At 44.0% G+C, this 22,825-nt stretch overlaps 2 protein-coding genes across 11 annotated transcripts in view; one reads left to right on the top strand and one right to left on the bottom strand.

Moving 5' to 3' along the window:
• The window catches only part of LOC142590627 (uncharacterized), a 66,858-nt gene extending 64,371 nt beyond the window's left edge, over positions 1-2,487 (bottom strand). For 3 of the 4 annotated variants that reach the window (XM_075702966.1, XM_075702964.1, XM_075702967.1), the window contains exon 1: positions 1,251-2,126. Coding sequence is in view for 3 of the 4 variants with exons in the window: in XM_075702964.1 (XP_075559079.1) it covers positions 1,251-1,494 (244 nt within the window). In the remaining variant the exon portion in view is untranslated. Of the gene's footprint in view, positions 1-1,250 lie in introns of all 4 variants that reach the window. The other variant, XM_075702965.1, reaches the window with a different exon arrangement.
• On the top strand, positions 641-20,938 carry LOC142590629 (uncharacterized). Of its 7 annotated transcripts, none has more exons than XM_075702972.1 (4): positions 641-979; positions 7,218-7,287; positions 7,827-7,935; positions 20,578-20,938. In XM_075702972.1, exons 2-4 carry the CDS (start codon positions 7,219-7,221, stop codon positions 20,823-20,825), a joined length of 426 nt encoding a protein of 141 aa, XP_075559087.1. In that variant the 5' UTR covers positions 641-979; position 7,218; the 3' UTR covers positions 20,826-20,938. The 7 variants fall into 7 exon arrangements, 6 of the variants coding, with proteins under 6 accessions (XP_075559087.1, XP_075559090.1, XP_075559089.1 ...); XM_075702975.1 differs by having other exon boundaries at positions 7,759-7,935; XM_075702974.1 differs by having other exon boundaries at positions 641-994.
• The last annotated feature ends 1,887 nt before the right edge of the window (positions 20,939-22,825 follow it).

Here is a 22,825-nt window from a genome sequence, read left to right as displayed (position 1 = left end):
TCTTCGAACAGCACAAGAAATGCCTAATCGGCGCTGCGGCGTACCCACCAGGGTAAAAGAAGTTGTGCCTTGTGAAGTGGCGAGAGCACAGTCATCGTTGGAGTTACTTCTTTGGCGATACGTAGATTTGTAATCCACATCGACCTTCTTCGCCGGTCGTTCGAAAAAGACGGAAATCTGTGAAAAGACAGTGTTTCATCTTTCCACCTCGCCGACGTGCACTGCGGGACGCTGCAGAACTCCTTCGAACTTCTATTTTTCCTCACTGAGGCTGGATCCATGATGCCGCGCCCGCGACACAAGTACGAAAGCGAAGGGCGTCTGCTTCGTGCCCCTCTCCTGTTCCGCGCGCTCTCACATTCCGAGTTTCTAAATAAATTCCCTAGAGGGAAATGTGGCGCTAGTGTCTACGGGGATTTAAAGTCCCTACGGGGGTTCTCCTGAGCGTTGCCTTATGCAACGCTTCCTTTACTAAACGATGTGCGTATTATTACAGTGTAGTATTATTAGCAACCACCGGTAGAATAAACCGACATTTGTGCTGCTGTCCGTATTTATGGATACTTGCGGCGATTACCATGGATGAAGCTTTTGTCTTGTCTTGTGCCCCAGACAGTGGCGCATACCCACTATGGGGGATTGGCCAAGAAGCAAGCGGTTTTTATGCTTAGAAGCTTATTTGTAGTGTTACCAATGGTGTTACCTGCCAGTGTCTTTCATTCTCTATGCCAGTGACTCCACGGCCTGCCACAGCGCGGAGAAAACCACCCTAGTTCTTTATTTTATGGCATGTTTTGTGCTATGACCACCCGGAGTTGGTGAAGGCGAGAAGCTGCACTCGCGTGCTCTCGGCATTTCAACCTCGACGCTTTGCAACCTGTGTGCAGCCACCCAGTGGTAGTGACAGCGTGGCTGAAATCCGACAGTCTTGCAGCGCTGCTCTGCAACTGTCATCAAGACAGAGATCGAAATTGCCGCGGTAACTCTGGTTCTCGTATGTTACGCGCTCACTGTGTGTGTGCAGTTGACAGACTCGGATGTAATGCAAATACGCGCCTGCGAGCCGAGGCTTTAAAAAAAGATGACAACCATTCTACTCTGTGAAGATGGAATGGCAGCGAAAGCCGACGACACTCAAAATTAAGCTCTCAAACGAAAAGCAAAGTGCCTTCGCTGCCATTCCATATTCACAGAGTGGAATGGTCGCCATTTTTTATCCAGCAAGTCTCTTCGGGACTTGGCATCCGCACCTTTGAAGTCGTTCACTCGGTCCATCCGATATCTCTGCCGCCGTATTGCGTTGCGAGCTTGGCGTTGTTGCTCGTTCGCAGGTGCCCGAGCTCGCGATTGTCGTTTTCGTTCAGCATCACGGGCACGTTCTTCGTCGGTGGTCGTTTCGCGCCGGCGCCGTTTACATTCGCGTTGCTGTTCCCTCCGGCGCTCCTCGTACGCATGTTGTTCTTCGAGTGTACGAACTATACGTGTCCGCCCCATCGATAATGCAGCTGTGTTTAGCGCCGATACCTCCCCTGCTTATGTACTGCGATAGCCTTGACGTCACGCTATTTTTCACGGCGAGCGTTCTGTTCCGCATTTTGACATCTGCGCCGCCGCACTGCACGCGTACGTGATAACACACAAACAATGAAGCCCATTGTGTATGGGTTCGTTAGAAATCAAGTCCGTTTCTGTTGCCGGATGCCGAAAAACTACGGAAGGTTAGTCACGTACAGTTTTCGCTGTATTACGCGTGCAATGCGAGCATCGCACGCGTAATCCGATGACGTGGGATCGTACCTCACCTGCGGCAAGTTGTTTTTTCATACGCTTTCGTTGCCATTAAAGTATCATTTCTTGAATTCAATTAGTAAGTACAAGTAATTTCCCCTGTGTTGTCCTTGGTGTCTTTGTTTGTTGGCTTCTCATGATATAAATAAAATTAAACAAGACACTATGACACAAGTAGGCACATTCTTAACGCGGGGAAACACCACGTTAATACATTCAACGCACATTGCTGCTTCTCGTCGTCCGTCACACTGGCGATCATAGTAAGGTTGTTGTCAAACCACAGTCGGTCACGCACGTTGCAACTGGCATCGAAGTTACGGTCCAGGAAGACTCGCTGGAACCTCGCGTTCACAACCTTGGACTGATCAATGTTGACACATTTGCGCTGAAGTCGCTGGGCAGCATTCTCCGCCTCGCGATATGCGTCGTCTTGTCTGGCGACCTGCATACGCTTGGTGTTTGCCGCACGAGCTTTGTCGGCATTCTGTGCCGCCCGCTGTCGCCACGCACATTCCCTCTTCTGTTCTCGCCATTGCTATTCGTACGCAAGCTCTTACTCCATAGTCCGGCTGACACGTGGCCTGCTCATTGTAAGGGTGAAATGGAACTGAGATAAACTACATTGTTCACCTATAGAGCCATGACGTGAATGCCCTCGATACATACATTGGATCTTCGAATTTTCCTTTTGCTATTATTTTTGAGACACGATGACATAAACGTGCCACCTACCAGTGCTCTCTGAGAAAAAACATGTGGTGAGGATGCAGCTTCTCCAAAGAGAGAGACAATGCTGCCATCCACCACCTGCTTTGACACCTGGGGCCTGGATGCAGAGAATGCTGTTGTCGCTGGAGAATATGCAAGCACATAGGGAACAATAGGAAACAAAACCCATCGTCCATCACCGGTTTTGACATCTGGTTGCAAATGCAGCTGGGCACATTTGCTGATACGATTTTATTTTATGCTTAAGCTATTTTAGCTCTATAAACACCACCATTGTTCTTGCCAACGCAAATCACAAAACATTGAAAACTAGCCGAAGACAGCTCCGCTGTAAGAAAAAAAAAATGCAGCATTGATGCACAAGGCGACGTACAGACGTGCATACCTTTGCATGCTTTGTCAGGTAGCTTAATCATCGCTAGCCTATTTTAAAGCCAATATTTCCCTGCCTATTCCACGACCACTTGCGTCCTTTGCTCACAGAGAAAGCGCTTCCTGGTGTGTGGAAAATGTGATAGGCTGTGTAGTTGGAGAGGTGTGGTGACCCGAGATAGCGTTTAACCATTGGTGCATTGAGTTTATACGCCACTGGGATACATCTTGCTTCTTTCCATGTAAAACCAGTTGCAATAAAACGTGTAGATCACGCTCATGGAAACCGGGCCAAGCGCATCCAAACAGAGGAAGACGTAAAAGCCCAAAGGAAGCATCTTGCAGAGTAGGCGAGGCTTCACCATGCAGCAAGACAAGGCATCAAGCGAGATGAGATGCTGTAAACAAAACCCAAAGTTCAGCGTCGCAGAATATCAACGATGGCTCCAGAACAACGAGAAGCCATGCTTAAAGCTATCACCAAAACTGGCAACAATGGATCAGTGACAACAAGAAACGGTGCTCGAGCCTAGGCACAAGGCATATCACCACAAAAAGGCAGCAGTCGATGAAAAGCAGCAGTTCTTGATGGAATCATGAGGTTAAGCGAGAGAAATTCTGAGCATTGCCAGAAGGGCAGCATCAAGAGCTCCATGTCAGGAACACAATCCAAGCAACTGTGTCGAGCAGCATAAAAACAATCTTCGTTATCTGCTAACCACTGCTTTGCAAGGCATTTAGTTCAAAATGATTCCAGAAGTGTTTGCAGTGTGTGACAGGTTTTCGTCCAGATCTGACTTGACTTCCATGTCCAAACATAAGGCTTTGGTTCATGAAGCATCCCTCGGAGAAGAAGTGCAGAAATTTATGGTATGCTGCACACATCAATCTCTGTTGAATGCTAGGAATGTACCTCGTTTGCTGCTTTTGAGTTGGCAAATAAATGCATTAGACGTTAATGCACACTACATGTGGCCTTGCATGACCTCGAGAAAAGGCACAAGCACGTGTTTCAATAAACCTTATCAGCTCAAAGAAAGCTTTAACTTTAAGCTTCAATGTTATGTTGGATCTGCCATAATTTTATCTCATTCGCAGGAAGAAAGTCTTTCTCAATGATTTTTACTTCCTCATGCGTGGCCGACTATTCATTTAAAGTCTGCGAATTTTGCCATGTCATCACACCTCCTATACCTTTATAGTCCTCAGCTGTGTTTCCTTTCATTTAATACCCAAGCTGGTACTCCCAACAGACCACCCATCTACACTGGGCACCACATGACCTGCCCAACTTTTCTTCCTCTCAAACTCAACTGCAATATCAGTTACACCAGCTTGGTCCCTGATAAATACCTCTGTCTTCCTATCTGTAGGTGTTGTGCCTGTATTTTCCTGTTCCAATGCTTGTTGTGTGGTCCTTTTCTCTCATGCAACATCTTGGATTGTCTCTATCATGGCAGCTCATCACGGCAACCCGCACCTCATATGTTTGCACATGGCTTGTGCCGGAGGCAGTGCTCGGAAGATTGGAATGCTTCTTGGTCACTATTGTGGACTAGGTGTTGCTGCAAATGGCTGATGATGTCCACATACACGTTTCGTTTTGCATTGGTCATGTCAGCTGTTGCGGGGTAGTCTAACTGGTTGCATTATTTCAAAGTGCTTAGCAAGAAACAGATGCACCAAATCTTGTTTTATTTCATTTAATGAACTTTATTTCTGCATTCCATCCATACAAAACATATTATGGAGCCAGGATGAAGAGTTTTATCGTACTACAGCTTGGCGAAGTCCAAGTGCCTAGACAGGTGCTGGCAGACTGCTCATAAACACGTTTGCATGCATTATGAAAATGACAAAACACAACACATTGCCAAACATAAAGGTAACATTGTTATTGACAAAAACAAACTGAAACTCATTGTTCAAAAAGAATTTAGGAGATACAATTTCAGATCTCTTTTCATAATACACTGTATTTATGCTGCAGAATATTGAGTCATTTGACAGCCCAATTATCGAACTTCAGATAATGTTGCAGCCATGGCTTGTTCTGCAGAAAGGAACAAACCAGGCGATCTTGTAATTAAAGCTGTACAAGCTTCTAGATTTACTGCACGCATGAAAGTTGTTGAGAGTTACTGTGGCATCTCTTTGGCCGAGGCAATCGCATAAAAGCTACATACAGTATATGCACACTCTTGTTCCACTGCAATTGTCATTGATTCCATCAGGACCTGATAGCAGGTGACACAGGTGCATGGCAATGCTAGAGAGAATCCACGTGTCACTGGACTTTTGCTTCTGCTGTGCTTGACACGTCATAAGAAACAGCTCTGACTCCCATACACCATGTGGCCAGGATTATGTTGCTGCCTGTCAGCTTTCGCAAGATGTGCCTTCATCTATCCTGCTGCTGGCAATTTTTGTGTTTGATCTCTTGGGCCTTGCAATGATATCATTCGGCAGGCACTTTCAAAGTGGAAAGGATCTTGATGTTTTTGAGGCCTTCCTAATAGTGGTGCCACTCTTACATGCAGTGCATTATATATTTTTTTATTTATTTAATGTGACAGATGTTAGTAGGATAACTAGATTGCAAACAAGAGACAGAAAAGCGCTCGCAGTACTAAGCAATCACTACACCATCGTTTACTGGGTTTTTGCAGCTTGAAGCACTATAATGTGTAAGGTACTTTGGAAATTTTGTCTCACTTGCTGTGGTAACTCATTAGGCCTGGTGAAAAATGTTGCGCATTCAATTCCTAGCTCTGATGATGGCCACATTCATATCGATGTTGAATGTAAAAAAAGCTCACATGCCGCACATTAAAACCTTCAGTTGGTAACTATTAATCCAGAGGTTTGCCACAATGGAATCAATCATAGGCAGCTGTGCAGATTTCCGCAGCAGCACTTCAGCTAGCATGGCAGTGACAGCTGCACAGTTTTCACTCATAAATCGAGTTTACCTGATCAACAGAATCACACTTTTTGCAGACGCAATAATTGCTGCAGTATGTGCATGAAATAGTGCACAAAATTGGAGTGCATGCCTAATTATGTGCAACTTCGTGACATTAGTGCTATACTGTGGAGCTAACCAAAAAATGAATTGAGGAGTGAAAACTTAAGCACACGCTGCTCAAGAATAGAATCCAAATCCACTGCACAGCACACAGGTCAAGGATAAAGAAATATGCCAGATCTGAATCCAATATTTGCCATAATCTCTATGTTGATTGAATGACTGCGTCACAAATTTATTTATTTTAATGGAAGACATTCTTTAAAGACTGCACATGTCTCGTACACAACCCGCAATAAACTTGTACGGAACTCTGAGGTCTTGACGAAAGTGTTTCTGGAGCTCTGTTTGGGGATCGTTGTTACTCTGCTTGTGTGCCACGTGCGAGCAATATGCAGAAAAAATTGCATTTGAGAAACAGTTGCTTTCTTTGTCTGTTGCCAGCTCTGCTGGTGGTAGGAAATGATTTGTGATACTGTATTTGCTCACACGATGTACACACTTCCATAATAAACACACTCCCAACCTTCTGTTTTAATGTGGCCAGTGGGTCGTTATTCCAGTTATACAACCACTTTTAAGTCAGACGTCATAGAGTAGGCAGTGAAGTGATGAAACTGTGCTGCTGGAAGGCATTTCAGTGTTGAAGCCTGTGTGTCTTATAGGTGGAAGCAGCACAAGCTGCACACTATGAATTGGATGCATAAAATGCTTCAAGGAGCTGAAGACCGAAAAATGTCCTCCTGCGTAAAAAGTCCTCAAATATGTCAGGAATGCAAAGAAGGATAGCTGTGTCGTTTCTGCATGAAATGATGAGGCCGTATGCGCAAGCCACGGCGAGAAATCATGGGATTGTGAATTTTAAAGCTAGGAATTGGTGGACTACATGGCTCGTGCGATGAAGCAGATTGTGTTTGAAAAGAGGCAAGTCACTTTGCCAACGATTGCCACTTTGCAACAAGGAGGTTCTCAGTTCTCACAGATGACAGGTCTGGTTCTTTTACCAGCTGTCACTCTTTTCAAATAATGGATGTGTATATTCACTTCAAAGCTATTTTATTGAATGCATCTTTTTTGGTCATCACCATCTTACTTTTAATTCTTGCTTTTCTGAAGAAGTTCCCATGAAATTCATCCCACATATAAAATGCACCCTTCTAACTTTGCTTCCTTCTTTTTAAAATGCATTCATTATGCAAGTAAATATTGCACTTCTCTGCTAGACAACATTTTAATATCAGTTTTATAATGTTTTACCTGGTGAACTTGTAGTCCATAAGCGTTTCTTGTTTTGCAGGATGGCATTGGTACGTTGGAATCTTAAGAAACACTTCAAGGTTCACCTGAAGGCACCTGCCCGACAACAGGTAAGTGTGCACTTTTGTGTGCTTCAATTACTACTTGTTTGTTTGCTGAAGTGTTTGCCTCGTTTGTTTCTGCTTAACTTCTATTGTGCACAGCAGGCAAATGTGCTTGAAGCTTAATTGGTGTTCAGAAAAAATATGATGAGGTGGAGTGGTGACACAACTCTCAGTGGAAGATGCCCTAGTGAATTTAATGCAAGTGTCAACCAAAAGCTTGCAGGCAGCTTGCATGTGACATCACAGGCGCAGCTTCTCAAAGTGCTGTTTCTCCAGCAATGCGGCTAGGATGACATTATTGAATTAAGCCATCTCTGCAATATGCGATGAATGAATGGCAGAAAGGTTCAGTGACTCAGTATAACACCTGCCATCGCTCGTATTTTCTGTATAATTTACAAATTCTAATTTTAATTGTAATTTTGCTTATTCGTGGTGGTGTAACAACACTGCAGTTGTTCCGATTATTTACTGCAGCCCTCACAAATGCAATGAGCCTAGGTGAGCTCAGCGTGGTTGCCAAAGCAGCATGCCATGCTGTGCAGTGCAGCCTGCCTGTGGCTGCCAAGTCTGTGGGCTGCTCCTTCAAAGCACAGAGCGAGTCGAGGAGCGCGCAGACTACTGAGACTGTGGATCTGTTAAGCTCCTCCTCAGGTAGGCAGTGACTGGCACAGCAGGCGTGTGCATGTGGCTTACCTTACTTCTCTGACTTTTGCTTGCATGTGTATACCTAGTAAGCTTGTGGCATGCGGTCAAGTATGCCTACCTTGGTACGACCCACTGAAGTAGCTATGACATTCTACTCCTATAAGGACAAGTTCACAAGCCTGCAACTCTTGTCTGTGACAAGTGAAATGCAATTGGAACAAAACATAAGAACTCTCCTTTACAGAGCACAATGAAGTGCCTTGGTAGAAATTGCTTGGGATGACGAACCCACAGTCATTCTCATAGTTAGACCTAACTGTGCACATTACTACTTTATAGGCATGTCCTTGAGGTTTGCGTGGTGGTATCACTTGAGCAACTATTTCTGAAAAAACAGAACTAAAGCCACAAAATTTCTACGATTTCTTCTCAAACTGCACCAATTGTAAAGTTAACCTTTTAAGTGCTATATATACTTGTCTGAATGCTGATGCACAGCCGTGGCCATGCCTGACTAAAGCGGTGTCATGCTTTCCGCAAACCCTTTCCCGAGACAATGCCAAAGATAATTCATGAATGCAAGACATCTGTAGACGGGCTACACCATCTGTGCAGAAGTTGGTTCGACTAACATTTATGATGGAGTATTCTTTATGGAGTGACCCGACGTGTCAGGTCAGGCATCACAGCAGTATCAGACATCCATGCGGAAAGTGGACGTGCCAGCAAATGTGGGCAATTTCGCATGCTTTGGATGCCCTGGTGAAGGCATCAAGTGATGGAAGGGATGTGACCAGTGGCAATGTTGGTTCTCGGCTGAACAACAGAAAAAAACAGGCAATAACCGGCAACGTCTTGGCACGAGGAATTACCATATTTATTTGAATCTAAGATGATAGTTTTTTTCAAATAACTATATGCCGAACTCTAGGGTGGCTTAGATATGGGGATTTTTTTTAATGTGCGAGTTTTTAATTGAAATTGATAAATATGGTGCATAGTTAGCGCCATCTAGAAAAGTCAGTATCTCAACCGCTACTAGCAGTGCCAGTAGCCAACAGAAGTCAGGGCTGCTAGGTTTGGCAACTTCTCACCAAATTGGCTACTTTTAGCGGCTTCTAGCAACCAAAAATTGTGATTGGCAACTTGGCTACTTTTCGGCTACTTTTTGTGGTGGCAATTGGCATAGGTAGTGGCCAAACTCTCCCTGTTGGTGCCCTCGAAGCAACAGCCCCAAACACCAGATCTTGAAGGCCATTCTTTCGTGTATTGCAAGTGCTTAAAGCAAATTCAGAAGCTGAAAATGTATTATACCTGCCATATGGCCAGTGGGCCTCTTCGGCTAGTCATCCTGGGTTGTTCACAATTGCTAGATATGCTTCATGCGCAATGCTGATTGGATGAAATCGACGCCTCAGGCAATCCGGGACTGTCATGGAATGGTAACTGAACAGGCCCAAGCCATGCAACTGCATACCAGGGAGAGTAGAATGTGATTGAGGTCATACAGTTTGCACAGGAATGCTTGAAGAGAAGCCATATTTGGTGCAAGGATGGCGTGCATCAAGTTTATCGTACTGAAACTATTGAAACTATTATTAGTTAGGCTATGACAAAGCGGGCAAGTCGGGGTTCGTGCGGCTCCTTGAAACCCTTGAAAACCCTTGAATTTGGAAAGATTGTTATCAATGCCTTGCAAGTCCTGGAATTTTTGCAGATCCTTGAAACTCCTTGAATTTCTTAAATCTCTATTTTTAATAACCTTCCAGTTATGGTATTTGAGAAAATTTCACCCCTCCTGAATTCCCGCTGCAATTTCATTAAAAATCTCATGTAAGTTTCGTACAAAGTCAAGTATGCATGCACCTAGAGGACGATTGTGATCGTCTGGCCACAATGACACTGGCATGTCCACCTTTTCCTGTGTTACTTTCTAGTTAAGTAGAGAAATGGCTGCTACTTTGTGTGCAGTTTGCATGGTGGAACTGTGACACTTTATGCTTGTTAAGCGTTTGCGTATGTGGTTGTACCGTCACATTTTGTGCACGTGTAGCGCTTATGCGTGCATGTGCAGTTGTATTTCAATAGAATGGTTATATCATCTTTTGGTGCAGAGTTATGGATTTGTAAACGTTCTCCACCGGAAAATACCAAAAAAAACCGTGTGTTGAGAAAATTGCACAAACAGGCCTGGAGTGCGGCCTGATCCCAGTGACCAGAACCGGTAACACACTCTCTCACCAGAGCAGGATTGGCCACCCTGGTGCAGTACTTGGCCACAACCTCCTATATGAATACAACAATCAAACCCCGGCCCTCAGTCCCCAGCAGCCGCGAAGCAACTGACCACGGCGGCGGTCAGATCTGTGACGCTGCAGAGGGTGCTAAGAATACCTGGCTCCGGACAGGCCGCCATTGGAATCTGAACCTGGCAACGTTTAACGTTAGAACGATATCTAGTGAGGCGAGTCTAGCAGTGTTATTGGAGGAATTAGAGGGTAGTAAATGGGATATAATAGGGCTCAGTGAGGTTAGGAGGACAAAAGAAGCATATACAGTGCTAAAAAGCGGGCATGTACTGTGTTACCGGGGCTTAGCGGAGAGACGAGAACTAGGAGTCGGATTCCTGATTAATAAGGAAATAGCTGGTAACATACAGGAATTCTATAGCATTAACGAGAGGGTGGCAGGTCTTGTTGTGAAACTTAATAAGAGGTACAAATTGAAGGTGGTACAAGTCTATGCCCCTACATGCAGTCATGATGACCAGGAAGTCGAAAGCTTTTATGAAGACGTGGAATCGGCGATGGGTAAAGTCAAAACAAAATACACTATACTGATGGGCGACTTCAATGCCAGGGTAGGCAAGAAGCAGGCTGGAGACAAGTCAGTGGGGAAATATGGCATAGGCTCTAGGAATAGCAGAGGAGAATTATTAGTAGAGTTTGCAGAACAGAATAATATGCGGATAATGAACACCTTTTTCCGCAAGCGGGTTAGTCGAAAGTGGACGTGGAGGAGCCCGAATGGTGAGACTAGAAATGAAATCGACTTCATACTCTGCGCGAACCCTGGCATCATACAAGATGTAGACGTGCTCGGCAAGGTACGCTGCATTGACCATAGGATGGTAAGAAATCGAATTAGCCTAGACTTGAGGAAGAAACGGAAGAAACTGGTACACAAGAAGCCAATCAATGAGTTAGCGGTAAGAGGGAAACTAGAGGAATTCCGGATCAAGCTACAGAACAGGTATTCGGCTTTAACTCGGGAAGAGGACCTTAGTGTTGAAGCAATGAACGACTATCTCATGGGCATCATTAAGGAGTGCGCAATAGAAGTCGGTGGTAACGCCGTTAGACAGGAAACCAGTAAGCTATCGCAGGAGACGAAAGATCTGATCAAGAAACGCCAATGTATGAAAGCCTCTAACCCTACAGCTAGAATAGAACTGGCAGAACTATCTAAGTTAATCAACAAGCGTAAGACAGCGGACATCAGGAACTATAATATGGATAGAATTGAACAGGCTCTCAGGAATGGAGGAAGCCTAAAAACAGTGAAGAAGAAACTAGGAATAGGCAAGAATCAGATGTGTGCATTAAGAGACAAAGCCGGCAATATCGTTACTAATATGGATGAGATAGTTCAAGTGGCTGAGGAGTTCTATAGAGATTTATACAGTACCAGTGGCACCCACGATGATAGTGGAAGAGAGAATAGCCTAGAGGAATTCGAAATCCCACAGGTAACGCCAGAAGCAGTAAAGAAAGCCTTAGGAGCTATGCAAAGGGGGAAGGCAGCTGGGGAGGATCAGGTAACAGCAGATTTGTTGAAGGATGGTGGTCAGATTGTTCTAGAGAAACTGGCCACCCTGTATACGCAATGCCTCATGACCTCGAGCGTACCGGAATCTTGGAAGAACGCCAACATAATCCTAATCCATAAGAAAGGGGACGCCAAAGACTTGAAAAATTATAGACCGATCAGATTACTGTCCGTTGCCTACAAACTATTTACTAAGGTAATCGCAAATAGAATCAGGAACACCTTAGACTTCTGTCAAGCAAAGGACCAGGCAGGATTCCGTAAAGGCTACTCAACAATAGACCATATTCACACTATCAATCAGGTGATAGAGAAATGTGCGGAATATAACCAACCCTTACATATAGCTTTCATTGATTACGAGAAAGCGTTTGATTCAGTCGAAACCTCAGCAGTCATGGAGGCATTACGGAATCAGGGTGTAGATGAGCCGTATGTAAAGGTACTGGAAGATATCTATAGCGGCTCCACAGCCACCATAGTCCTCCACAAAGAAAGCAACAAAATCCCTATAAAGAAAGGCGTCAGACAGGGAGATACGATATCTCCAATGCTATTCACAGCATGTTTACAGGAGGTATTCAGAGGCCTGGAGTGGGAAGAATTCACAGCATGTCTACAGGAGGTATTCAGAGGCCTGGAGTGGGAAGAATTGGGGATAAAAGTTGATGGAGAATACCTTAGCAACTTGCGATTCGCTGATGATATTGCCTTGCTTAGTAACTCAGGAGACCAATTGCAATGCATGCTCACTGACCTGGAGAGGCAAAGCAGAAGGGTGGGTCTGAAAATTAATCTGCAGAAAACTAAAGTATTGTTTAAGAGTCTCGGAAGAGAACAGCAGTTTACGATAGGTAGCGAAGCACTGGAAGTGGTAAGGGAATACATCTACTTAGGGCAGGTAGTGACCACGGATCCGGATCATGAGACTGAAATAACCAGAAGAATAAGAATGGGCTGGGGTGCGTTTGGCAGGCATTCTCAAATCATGAACAGCAGGTTGCCACTATCCCTCAAAAGGAAAGTGTATAACAGCTGTGTGTTACCCGTACTCACATATGGGGCAGAAACCTGGAGGCTTACGAAAAGGGTTCTGCTGAAATTGAGGACGACGCAACGAGCTATGGAAAGAAGAATGATGGGCGTGACGTTAAGGGATAAGAAAAGAGCAGATTGGGTGAGGCAACAAACGCGGGTAAACGACATCTTAGTTGAAATCAAGAAAAAGAAATGGGCATGGGCCGGACATGTAATGAGGAGGGAAGATAACCGATGGTCACTAAGGGTTACGGAATGGATTCCAAGGGAAGGGATGCGTAGCAGGGGGCGGCAGAAAGTTAGGTGGGCGGATGACATTAAGACGTTTGCAGGGACAACATGGCCACAATTAGTACATGACTGGGGTAGTTGGAGAAGTATGGGAGAGGCCTTTGCCCTGCAGTGGGTGTAACTAGGCTGATCATGATGATGACGAATCATTGTAGTTCTCTTTGTTTGAAGCTTACCGATTTTCGGCTATCTTGTCAAAAGAAAATAGAATTTCTCAAGATCTTATTTGCTTCCTGCAGTCTGTATAGAATTCGGCTTTCTTTCAAATCTAACAAATCTCATTCGAATCATTTGAAAGGTTGTCTAATCCATGCGTTTCTGCATTACGCGTTTATTTAAATAGAGATTTTGGAGTTGGCACCAAGCTAAAGCTTTTCTTCTGAAATACTTTACGATGCGTGACTTCTAGATTGTTGTGCTAAAATAAAGAAATGTTTACTGAAGCTTGTTTGTCGCCTCTGCAAACAAATGCAGTGAGCTTTCTTCCATGGCGTGCTTCGTGTATGAACTAAGTTGTGTGCATACTTAGTGCACGTACCATTTTGTTTATAGTAAAGCTTCTCATTTCACTTGTCAGTGAGCAGCACATACCGAAACTGGCAGCCACAAACCAAGTGCGTCTAAGCAATGACAGAGCCATAGGCACCAAAGAGAAAGATAGTTTCAGCTGCATTACTACATATGTTACCCCGACACAATACCAAGAAAAGCCACTGCGACTGTGAGACGAGGCTTGGTAAGAGCCTACACTGACAAAAAAGTCACAGTTTCGCCCGAAAGGCGAAGCATCAATTGCGATAGAAAATTAGTGGACAGTTGCACAAAGTAAGCATAGTAGTTGTGTCAGCTTTATAAACTTTTAAACTCAGTGACACTAACTAAACTAACAAGCATGGTGTCACGCGCGCACAAGCAGACATGAACACATCTGACTCGATCACCACAAAAATTCACTGACAAGACGCTGGCGTGAGCAAATGCGGCAGCAGCAGTGAGCGAAATGACATTCCCGCTGTGTATCGTTTCAACAAAAAGTGACTGCCAAGAACACACAGCATGCACAAAGCTACGAGCCGTCGACGCACCTAGACTCTGCCCCGAACGCAGATTGCTCTCAAGGCCAGGCAAGCACGTGCAGCAGCCACTTGTGCAGTTGCAGCCTGAGTAGGTCCTTGCCCCCCCTCCCACTCTCGCCTCTTCTCCTGTTGCCTCGCAACGTTGGGTGCCTCGCGCGTAACGGGAGACATCGCACTTCCTGCCCAATTGCATACATTCCGCGTGGGCGAGATTGAGCCGCGATCGTCAGCTCCCCTCGCACGTCTTCACTCTCACATACAGCGTAGGGCAAACGACGATGGTGTTATCGCCCTTGGACAATATCCTCCTGAGACCCGGGATGCATTTGGGTGCACAGATTTTTACCAAACTTTCAGAATAAATCAGGATGGTTATGAAGATGAAAAGTGTTAAATGTTTTTTCAATAGCCGTGATAATTTCAGCTCAGCGCGATGTCCAATATATTGGACACTGGGATGCTACCCGGTCTTTCTTTACCCAGGGCGCACGTAATGACATACCGCGGATATTACGCAAAACTCATGTGCAAAATATTTTAACAACTCAAAAGGCAAAGTATTCAATAAAGTACATAAGAAGAGCATTCCTCTGCTCAAAAAAAAAAATTCGCTCTTGTGTTCACTTCCCGTGGGCAATTTCAAAACACCTGTTTGTCCTTGGTGATGCAGAAGAAGAGCCGACATTTGGTGCAAAAGAACTTCGTTTTCATGTCGCAGCCCTGTAGTCTGCAACGGGCAGTGTTTGCAGTGTCTGCCAGTATTGAGTAGTGGGTAGTGCTCTTTTCTTGCGGTTCTCGAGGAGACAGCCGAGCCTGCTTTGATGGCGGATGCCACTCGGCTTCGTTCTCACTCTCCGTTTCATCCTGCTTCTTCCCTTAAGCCACGAGAGTCTCAGCAACAGATTGGTGGAACTGCATATATTTGAGTATTTATTTCCGCTGTTTCTTTACGGAGCGTATGTCCCCCGTGTTCTGCAACCAGGAGTTGTTGAGGGCAATGTCGAAGAGGTGAAAGATGGCTCTGATTGTCCACTTGTTCACGCCTGCTTTTATCCTGTAGTAACTTATCATTCGGTCTGCCTTGTCAGCAACGCCCATGTTGAAGTTGTACATGCGAACAATATCTGGTAGAGGGATATTGATATTTTTTTGCCTTACGAGACCATCTGCGACAGTAGGTGTCTTGCGGATCGAAGCCATGGATTGAAAAAAGAAACGTTATTGGATTAATCCATAAGACACGCGAGGCCGGTCCCCCGAAGAAAAGAAGAGACGCAATTTCGTCCGCAAGCCGCTAAACGCCATCAGTACTCGCCTACTGTTCATAACAAGGCCATTGAAAAAGCGCGGTCAAAATAACCGGGTTGAGTCCTAGCGTCCAACGTAATGGACACGCGAAATCAAAGGAAGAGTAAAAAAAGGTAAGCGCGCGAATAGTTAAAATTTTGTATTCTGCGCGTACGCTGTTGTATCAACTTTAATAGAAAATCAAAGATATGCCCTAAAAGCAGGTAGAAATACGAGAAAGAGTGCTTACTTCTCCGGCAGCTGCCGTAAAACGCCGCGCCGCTTAATGCCGCCATTGTGGAACTGTTTCGGCGGGAATTTGAACGATGTATTTTCATCAATGCTGCATAGATGGCGCAAGCAGGTGTCCAATAAGTTGTACAGTGTGGTTTTATGAGGATGAAAGCCTTGTCACAGGAGTACTGTCTCATATCTGAATGTCCAATATATTGGACAAATCCCCATAGCGGGGTCTCAGGAGGTTATACGGAACCTCACGGTGACGCCGATGGGGGAAATGCGTTTGGTGTGTCCATATAATTGCTATCGGAATAAAAGATCGGTGGCAACGTTGCCTTAAAATTCACTCACCAACTCGCTGCCACGTCGTGAATATTAAACTTACAGCACAAACACCTAAGGCGGACCACAAACGGAGGATGCGGCACCCATTGATAGGGCGTCATGCCTGAGTGCTTCTCACACCAGAAATGCGTGAATTTTGCCACACTTTTGTCAGTAAACAATTGCATGTAACCAGATATTTTAATAATTGACGAGGCAAGCTGCAACAGACGGTACAGGTTTGCTCGCTTTAAGTTGGCGGGAACTAAATTGGAGGTGCGTGGTCATGCCACGCAGTATCCTCTCGGATACAGAGCGGCAAACTGAGTATTTGTTTCACCATCTTCACGGGACTCCACACGATATTGGCCGATGAACTCAACCGGTGCTATATGTCTCAATAGCGAATGACACTTATAAGATGTTAGTGCTAGGAAATTGCATATGGAGATTTTTTCAACTTTTCATTGGCCCAAATGGGAGCTTTCTTTTTTTGAGTCATGGCAACAATGAAGCGCTTCACTTCATAAAGGACCTAGATGCTGAGTAATGACAATATTGTGCGCAAGATGTAAGAATCTTCCGACAACCACCATAGCCTTCAGCGCACACATCACGTGAGTTTTCGGTGTCGCTGCTGATGTCTTCACAACAAAGATGAGAAGACGACCAAAAAATATTTAAAGTGCAATTGTTAGTGAAGATGAGCAGTGTGTGAAGGGCTGTAGAGGATGCACTGAAACTGCCAGGCCAGCTCGGTCTGCATGTTGCCTATCTGTGCAATTTTAATGAAAAATCGAAGGAAAGTAACGGAGAAGTAGTTGATAAATTACTTTTGTGGACGAGTCACCGCAGTCAATTACATTTTGAATGAAGTAATTGTAATGACTTACTTTATTCTGTAACATGTACTACAACTGCATTACAACTGCGTTATGTATGCGTTACTGCCCCCCCCCCTATGTAATACGCTCCTGCGAGAGGGCCTTTAGGGGTATTTTGAATAAATAAAGAAACTCTTGCAGAGATGCACTATATCGTATTCTTAAGGGTACAAATACAGAACTTTGGAGAGTAACGATGAGTTCTAATGAGCAAAAACAGCCCAATTACGAGATATCCAAATCTGTGACGTCGCACATGCACAGCCGATCAGGTTTCGTGGGGAAAAAAACAATTGGCATTTAAAATTCATATTTAACACTTCACATATTCATGTCCAGGAATTTTGGACCCTGCCGCTTCAGCGTTCTCTGGAACTTCGTGGTAATGCACCAGCGTAACTATAGGTACAATTTTTAGAAAATTATATTTCAAGACATTGGCAGAGTTTCAAAAAACTTTAAGCAACAGCACCGACAGACTTCTTCCTTCTAACACCATATGCAATTGCAGCACTTATTTGTAACATTCCTGCTGTGTTGAAGCAGTGTCTTGGTCAGGGTTTATTTATTTATATTTTTTTATTTACAAATACTGCAATCCCGTTATGGGATTTTTGCAGGATGGGGATACATCATAATGACATGATTAGCAGGGCAAACAAAAGAAAAATTATGTGTTCTAGTAAAAAGACAATACAGATATCGTGAAATAAAAGATACGCTTCGAGTGCAACTGAATCAATGCATCTATTGCAAGTGCAAATGTAACAGAGCAAAAAATAAGAAAATTACACAATATGGGACAAACAAATTCAGAAATGGCTGCAACACCATATCGTTGGACAGCTGATTCCATTCAGTTACGACCCTAGGAAAAAATGAGCATTTAAAGCAATTTTTGCGGCTAATGAAGGGGGTAACTGTTAGTGCATGCCGTTGCCTTGTAGCATAACCTGTTGAAAAGGAAATAATCTCGGAAATATCTATGCTGTAGTATCCCTTAATGAGCTGAAACAAATATTTTAATCTGAGAATACGATTTCTTTGGGTTAGAGTTGGCAGATTGGCTCTGCTTAGCAAGGCTGTCATCGACGTGCGCCCAAAGCTGTTATGTATATAACGAACGGCCCGCTTTTGAATACCTTCTACTTTATTAATATATCTTTTTAGTGAAAGGATACCATATTATGGATCCGTAATCCAAAAGCGGCAGCACAATTGTGTTAAATGCAAGAAGGCAAACTTCAGGTGTTGTCAGTCTCAAGGCCCTCCTGAAAAAGAAATCTTTTGATTGGTGGAATTGCATACAGTGTTGATATATTTGTTCCATCTAAGGTCTTTAGAAATCCACATACCAAGATATTTAATGTGCTCAACCTCAGATAGCAAGACATTACACGCCGAGTACTGGAAGTGCAGATTTCTAAGTTTGCGCGAAATTTTCATAAATACAGTTTTGTCAAAATTGATAGCCATTTGCCACTCACTACACCATTTTACAACTTTCTCAAAGGCTTCATTTAGTCGTAGTTGGTCACTGACGCTATCTATTTCTGAATACATTACAGAATCATCCGCATATAATCTAATTTTCACGGGAATGTCATTAACGATATCATTAATATAAACTAGAAACAACAGTGGTCCGAGCACCGAACCCTGTGGAACACCAGACTCAATGGGAAGCCTCCGAGAGGCATGGTTTTTGAATGAAACATATTGATATCGGTTTGAAAGATATGCAGAAAGCCAAGTAGCAATTTTAGCATTACCCAGAGTAACATCAAGTTTGTGGAGTAGCTTTTTGTGGGAAACCTTGTCAAAGGCTTTCGCAAAGTCCATGAAGATTGCGTCGACCTGCTTACCTGAATTTATTGCCTTAGTGAAATTGTGTACAGTAGTTACTAATTGTGTGCATGTAGAGAAACCCTTTCTGAAGCCATGCTGATGGCATGATAATATTTTATTCTTTGAAAGGAACTCAGTAAGATGTTTATGTATTATATGCTCCAGAAGTTTGCATGATGTTGAAATCAAAGAAATAGGACGATAGTTCAAAACGTGCTGCTTATTACCATTTTCGAAGATAGGTTTCACTGCTGCCGTTCTCCAGTTGATTGGAATCTCGCGAACGTGTGGCTTCACCATTGAGCGGTGAAGCCACACGAAGTTTTCTTCATTGTTTAGCACCGCACATCTACACAGGCATGGCCATCTTGCGAAGTTAATTACCTGCAAATTCTCATACGTCTGTCGGGAATGACGTGACGAGGAGCAAAGCTAGCGAATAACAGTTCGTCTATCATGCAAAAGTATTTATCTGCACCATAGAGTTGCACCACAAACATTGCTAGAGGTCACAAGTGTCTTTTCTGGCAAGGGAGTGATGATGGGCAGTACATGGATTTGCCTAGACTTCGTTCTTCTGATTTCATACGGCTTTGTGACTTAGCAAAGTGATCATTTTCAACAAAATACTGTGTCTTGACTCAGCAATTCGCAATGATTTGCTTTGCTGTGTTTGGAAAAGTATAAGTGCTTGGAAATTCAGAAATATAAGGCCTAGTAAATACTAGCATTAGAAGGTTTCAAGTGCGAAGATTAGACAAACCTGAACAATAACCATCGTTCCCATGCTAGCTGAACAATTACAACAACAGAGTTTCCTCTTGTAATTTTTGTAGGGAATTATACGATGTAGATGACCTCAGCTCGCACCGAGCGCTTGCCACTTTTTGGCTTACGACAAGCTCACCTCGTCGTGTGTGTTTTGACAATTTCTGAATGTCTCGTGGCGAAAAGAGGCCGTCAAAGTACTTTTTCAATAAAGGGAAAATCGGCCATCCACCCGTTCGTAGCACTTGCTACAAAGGAAACCCGGACCAGGACGAATTTTTCTTCAACTATGAGGCTTTCGAGGAACCCGTTTGGGTTTCCTTTGTAGCAATTGCTACGAACGGGTGGATGTCCGATTTTCCCTTTAGTCATTACTTCTCTCCGCCTTGCGGGTTTCCGCAGAACTACTACGTCAAAGTACTTTTTGTTCCATAGCATAGATGGCAGTGGGTGTTCGGTCGTCTGCGTTTTGCTATTTTTTGCACTGTATGGCAGCTAGTGATTCTTGTGTGCCAAGGTCAAATGGATGGAGGAAAGAGAAATACTATAGGAGCTAACTTCATGTGGCGATATTGAAACTTAGTCATATGAAATAAAGGAAAGGCTTATGGGAAACAGGTCATCACCACTTGACAGGCAACCGAAAATTTCTACCAGCTCAACGCACGGAGACTATGGAGGAGAGTAAAAATTGGCGGCTAGGGCCGATTGTGACGAGAGCATCACCAAGAGCTACCGTGAACCAAGCGATGCTTTGAAATATTTTGCAGGAGGACTTGCTGTTTTGCTAGTTGGCATTAACTTAATGACATATTGTAGTGCTAAGGCACTATCACAAAGCAGACACACATCACAGGCGATTTTGCACGTGCCTGTGACGTGCGTCTCTTCTTTGTGACTGTGCCTTCGCATTCCTTACATGTTTTGAAAGGCCCGGCAACCTTGAAGGGCCTATTTCCCCAGAGCTCCCTCTAATAGTAACTATATCTTCCTCCGTTATCACAGTGGTCTTTCATGAGATCTTTTTCTCGCGGTTTCAAAGAAAGGTGACTTCTTCCGTGCAGTGTTCAAGGCGCTGCCTGGCCATCGCCCAAATGTGAAGCGGCTCACCGAGCGCCACTTCCCGTCGTACATCCCACGTACCGAGAAAAAACAACATCCGACGCGCCGCTGTTTCGTGTGTAACCTGGAAAGGGACAGCAACGGGAAGAGGATACGCAAGGAAACGAGGACCTGGTGTAGGTGGTGTCAGAGAGCCCTGTGCGCAGTGCCGTGCTTTGAGATTTACCATACAGCTGGTAGTCTGCAGTAGTTGGCCCAGCCTTGGTGGAAGGACTATCTTCTCCAAAGCAATCTCGGATCTTCTACGAAATTCCCAAGGGGCGAAGCGTGTGGTAATGAATAACAAATAAACAGTCATATTTATTTCTGTGCGATGTTATATTTTAGAGAAGTCCGTGTGTTTTAAACATGTTTGGAAGCAAATCGCGCAATAATAATAAAAAAGACCTAGCTGCCCCTCCCTCGCCCCACTGAAAAAACAAAACAAAAAAGACAATGAGCCCTAATGGAACACTGAAACGATTTTTACAGTTGTGTAGAGAAGCAGCGAGTGTGCAGGGTAGGTGCTTGTGATCATCAAGGGTCAGATTGAAGTATTGTGTGAGAATTGTACAATTTAATAATATTGTGTTTTAAATGTCTGCGTTATAGTGGCGTTGCTCCCCGCTCATGACGCTATGTCATTCGGGTGAGCAACCCGATTGGCTTGCCATGTGACATCAGTCATTGGAAATACTTCAACTAATGCCAGTCCTCTAAGCTCCTTTTTCATATAAGTACACCTAGCTTTCTTCTGCACCTGCAAAAAAAAAGCACAAATGCACTAAGCGGGTACTGCGCGACTATTTGACAAGTATAACGGGGGAAGTACATGGGAAATATTCATGAAGCATAACATGTTAGAAGCCCACCAGATCTACTATATTAAAGCCCATGTAGGAAGTACACAACACAAATGAATTTGTATAATGAATATGCCGTTGCTAAAAGGTACAGATATAAATTGAGAAACGCTTGAGCTTCACCTATAGAGTACAACTTAGACCCTGAAACAAATATTTAAAAAAGCATTGCATAATGAACTATATTAACTAAGTGCTGTGCAATAAGCTATTCTGTGAAGCCTGAACAATATGCTGTTCGCTAAATATGCATGCAATGCCTTTTTTGTTGCATGAAATGCCCTGTACAAGGTACATTTCATTCTTTGCAGATTCCAATATTCAGGTACTTGGCAACACAAAGTTAACTGCAGTGCTGACATAAGTCGTGAATGTTCTCAATCTTGTCAGTTGCATTTGGTGGCTGAAGTGCATTTTTGTGTATTTCAGATTGTACTGAAAACAGAAGGGTAGCAATAGTTTGATTCCTTAGAATTTTCAAAGTGGCACTTTGAAGTGATGAGCTTGAGTCGTCCAGAGTAAACATCTGTGCTGTAATACAGCTCGGCATGTTCTTTATATCAGAATTGTGTCCATGTGCACGTCCAGAAAAAAAAAAGAAAGTTTGCAGCAGTCGAATGCTTTTATTATGAACACATTGCATGAAAGATATCACGCATGAAGTCAAGGGCAAGAAGGTTGTTTGCCAATAGCAAACTGGTGTTACACCTAGCGGGATTTAGGCTCTCCACCATTGCAATGTGGAAATTATTGCCCAAGAGCACTGCTAATTTATCCTTTATTTATCCTGTATGAGAGAACTTATTACCTCGAAATAATTGCCATGTGCTATTTTTCCAAAGGGTGGCTGCATTGGATTTGTCAGAATGTTATCAGAGGAGATAGAGGGGATCGCATTAGCAAATGCCTGCATGTGGGCACACCAACAAATGGGACATGCCTGACTATTTCAAGCAAGTATGTGCACGGGTTTTGGGTTTCTTTTCCACACATGCATGATAAAGAGATTCACAGGTTTGCACCCAGCGAAAATGCTGATGAAATCATTCATTCCGTCGCAGCCCACTGCATATGCTGTCAGAGGCGCCTCACATGGTTGACTGTATTCCGTTGTGCTGTTTCACTGGTCGTAAACGCCAGCCTGATGGGCATAGTATCCATTGGCTGTACAGATGCACCTAAGTGGGTAAAAGAAAAAAGGACAGTTAAAACCATACAACTTGTAGCTCATTCTGTGTGCTTTCAATAGCGTGTATGCACGAACGGCAGCAACCGGGCAGCACGCCATGTTGGTACACTTCATAGTGAGGAGAACAATGCGCATGCTATCGCAAGTGCACATCAAATA

This window comes from Dermacentor variabilis, chromosome 8 (assembly GCF_050947875.1).
Source record: "Dermacentor variabilis isolate Ectoservices chromosome 8, ASM5094787v1, whole genome shotgun sequence".
Taxonomy (NCBI): Eukaryota; Metazoa; Arthropoda; class Arachnida; order Ixodida; family Ixodidae; genus Dermacentor; species Dermacentor variabilis.
This window is presented reverse-complemented; position numbering and strand designations above follow the sequence as displayed.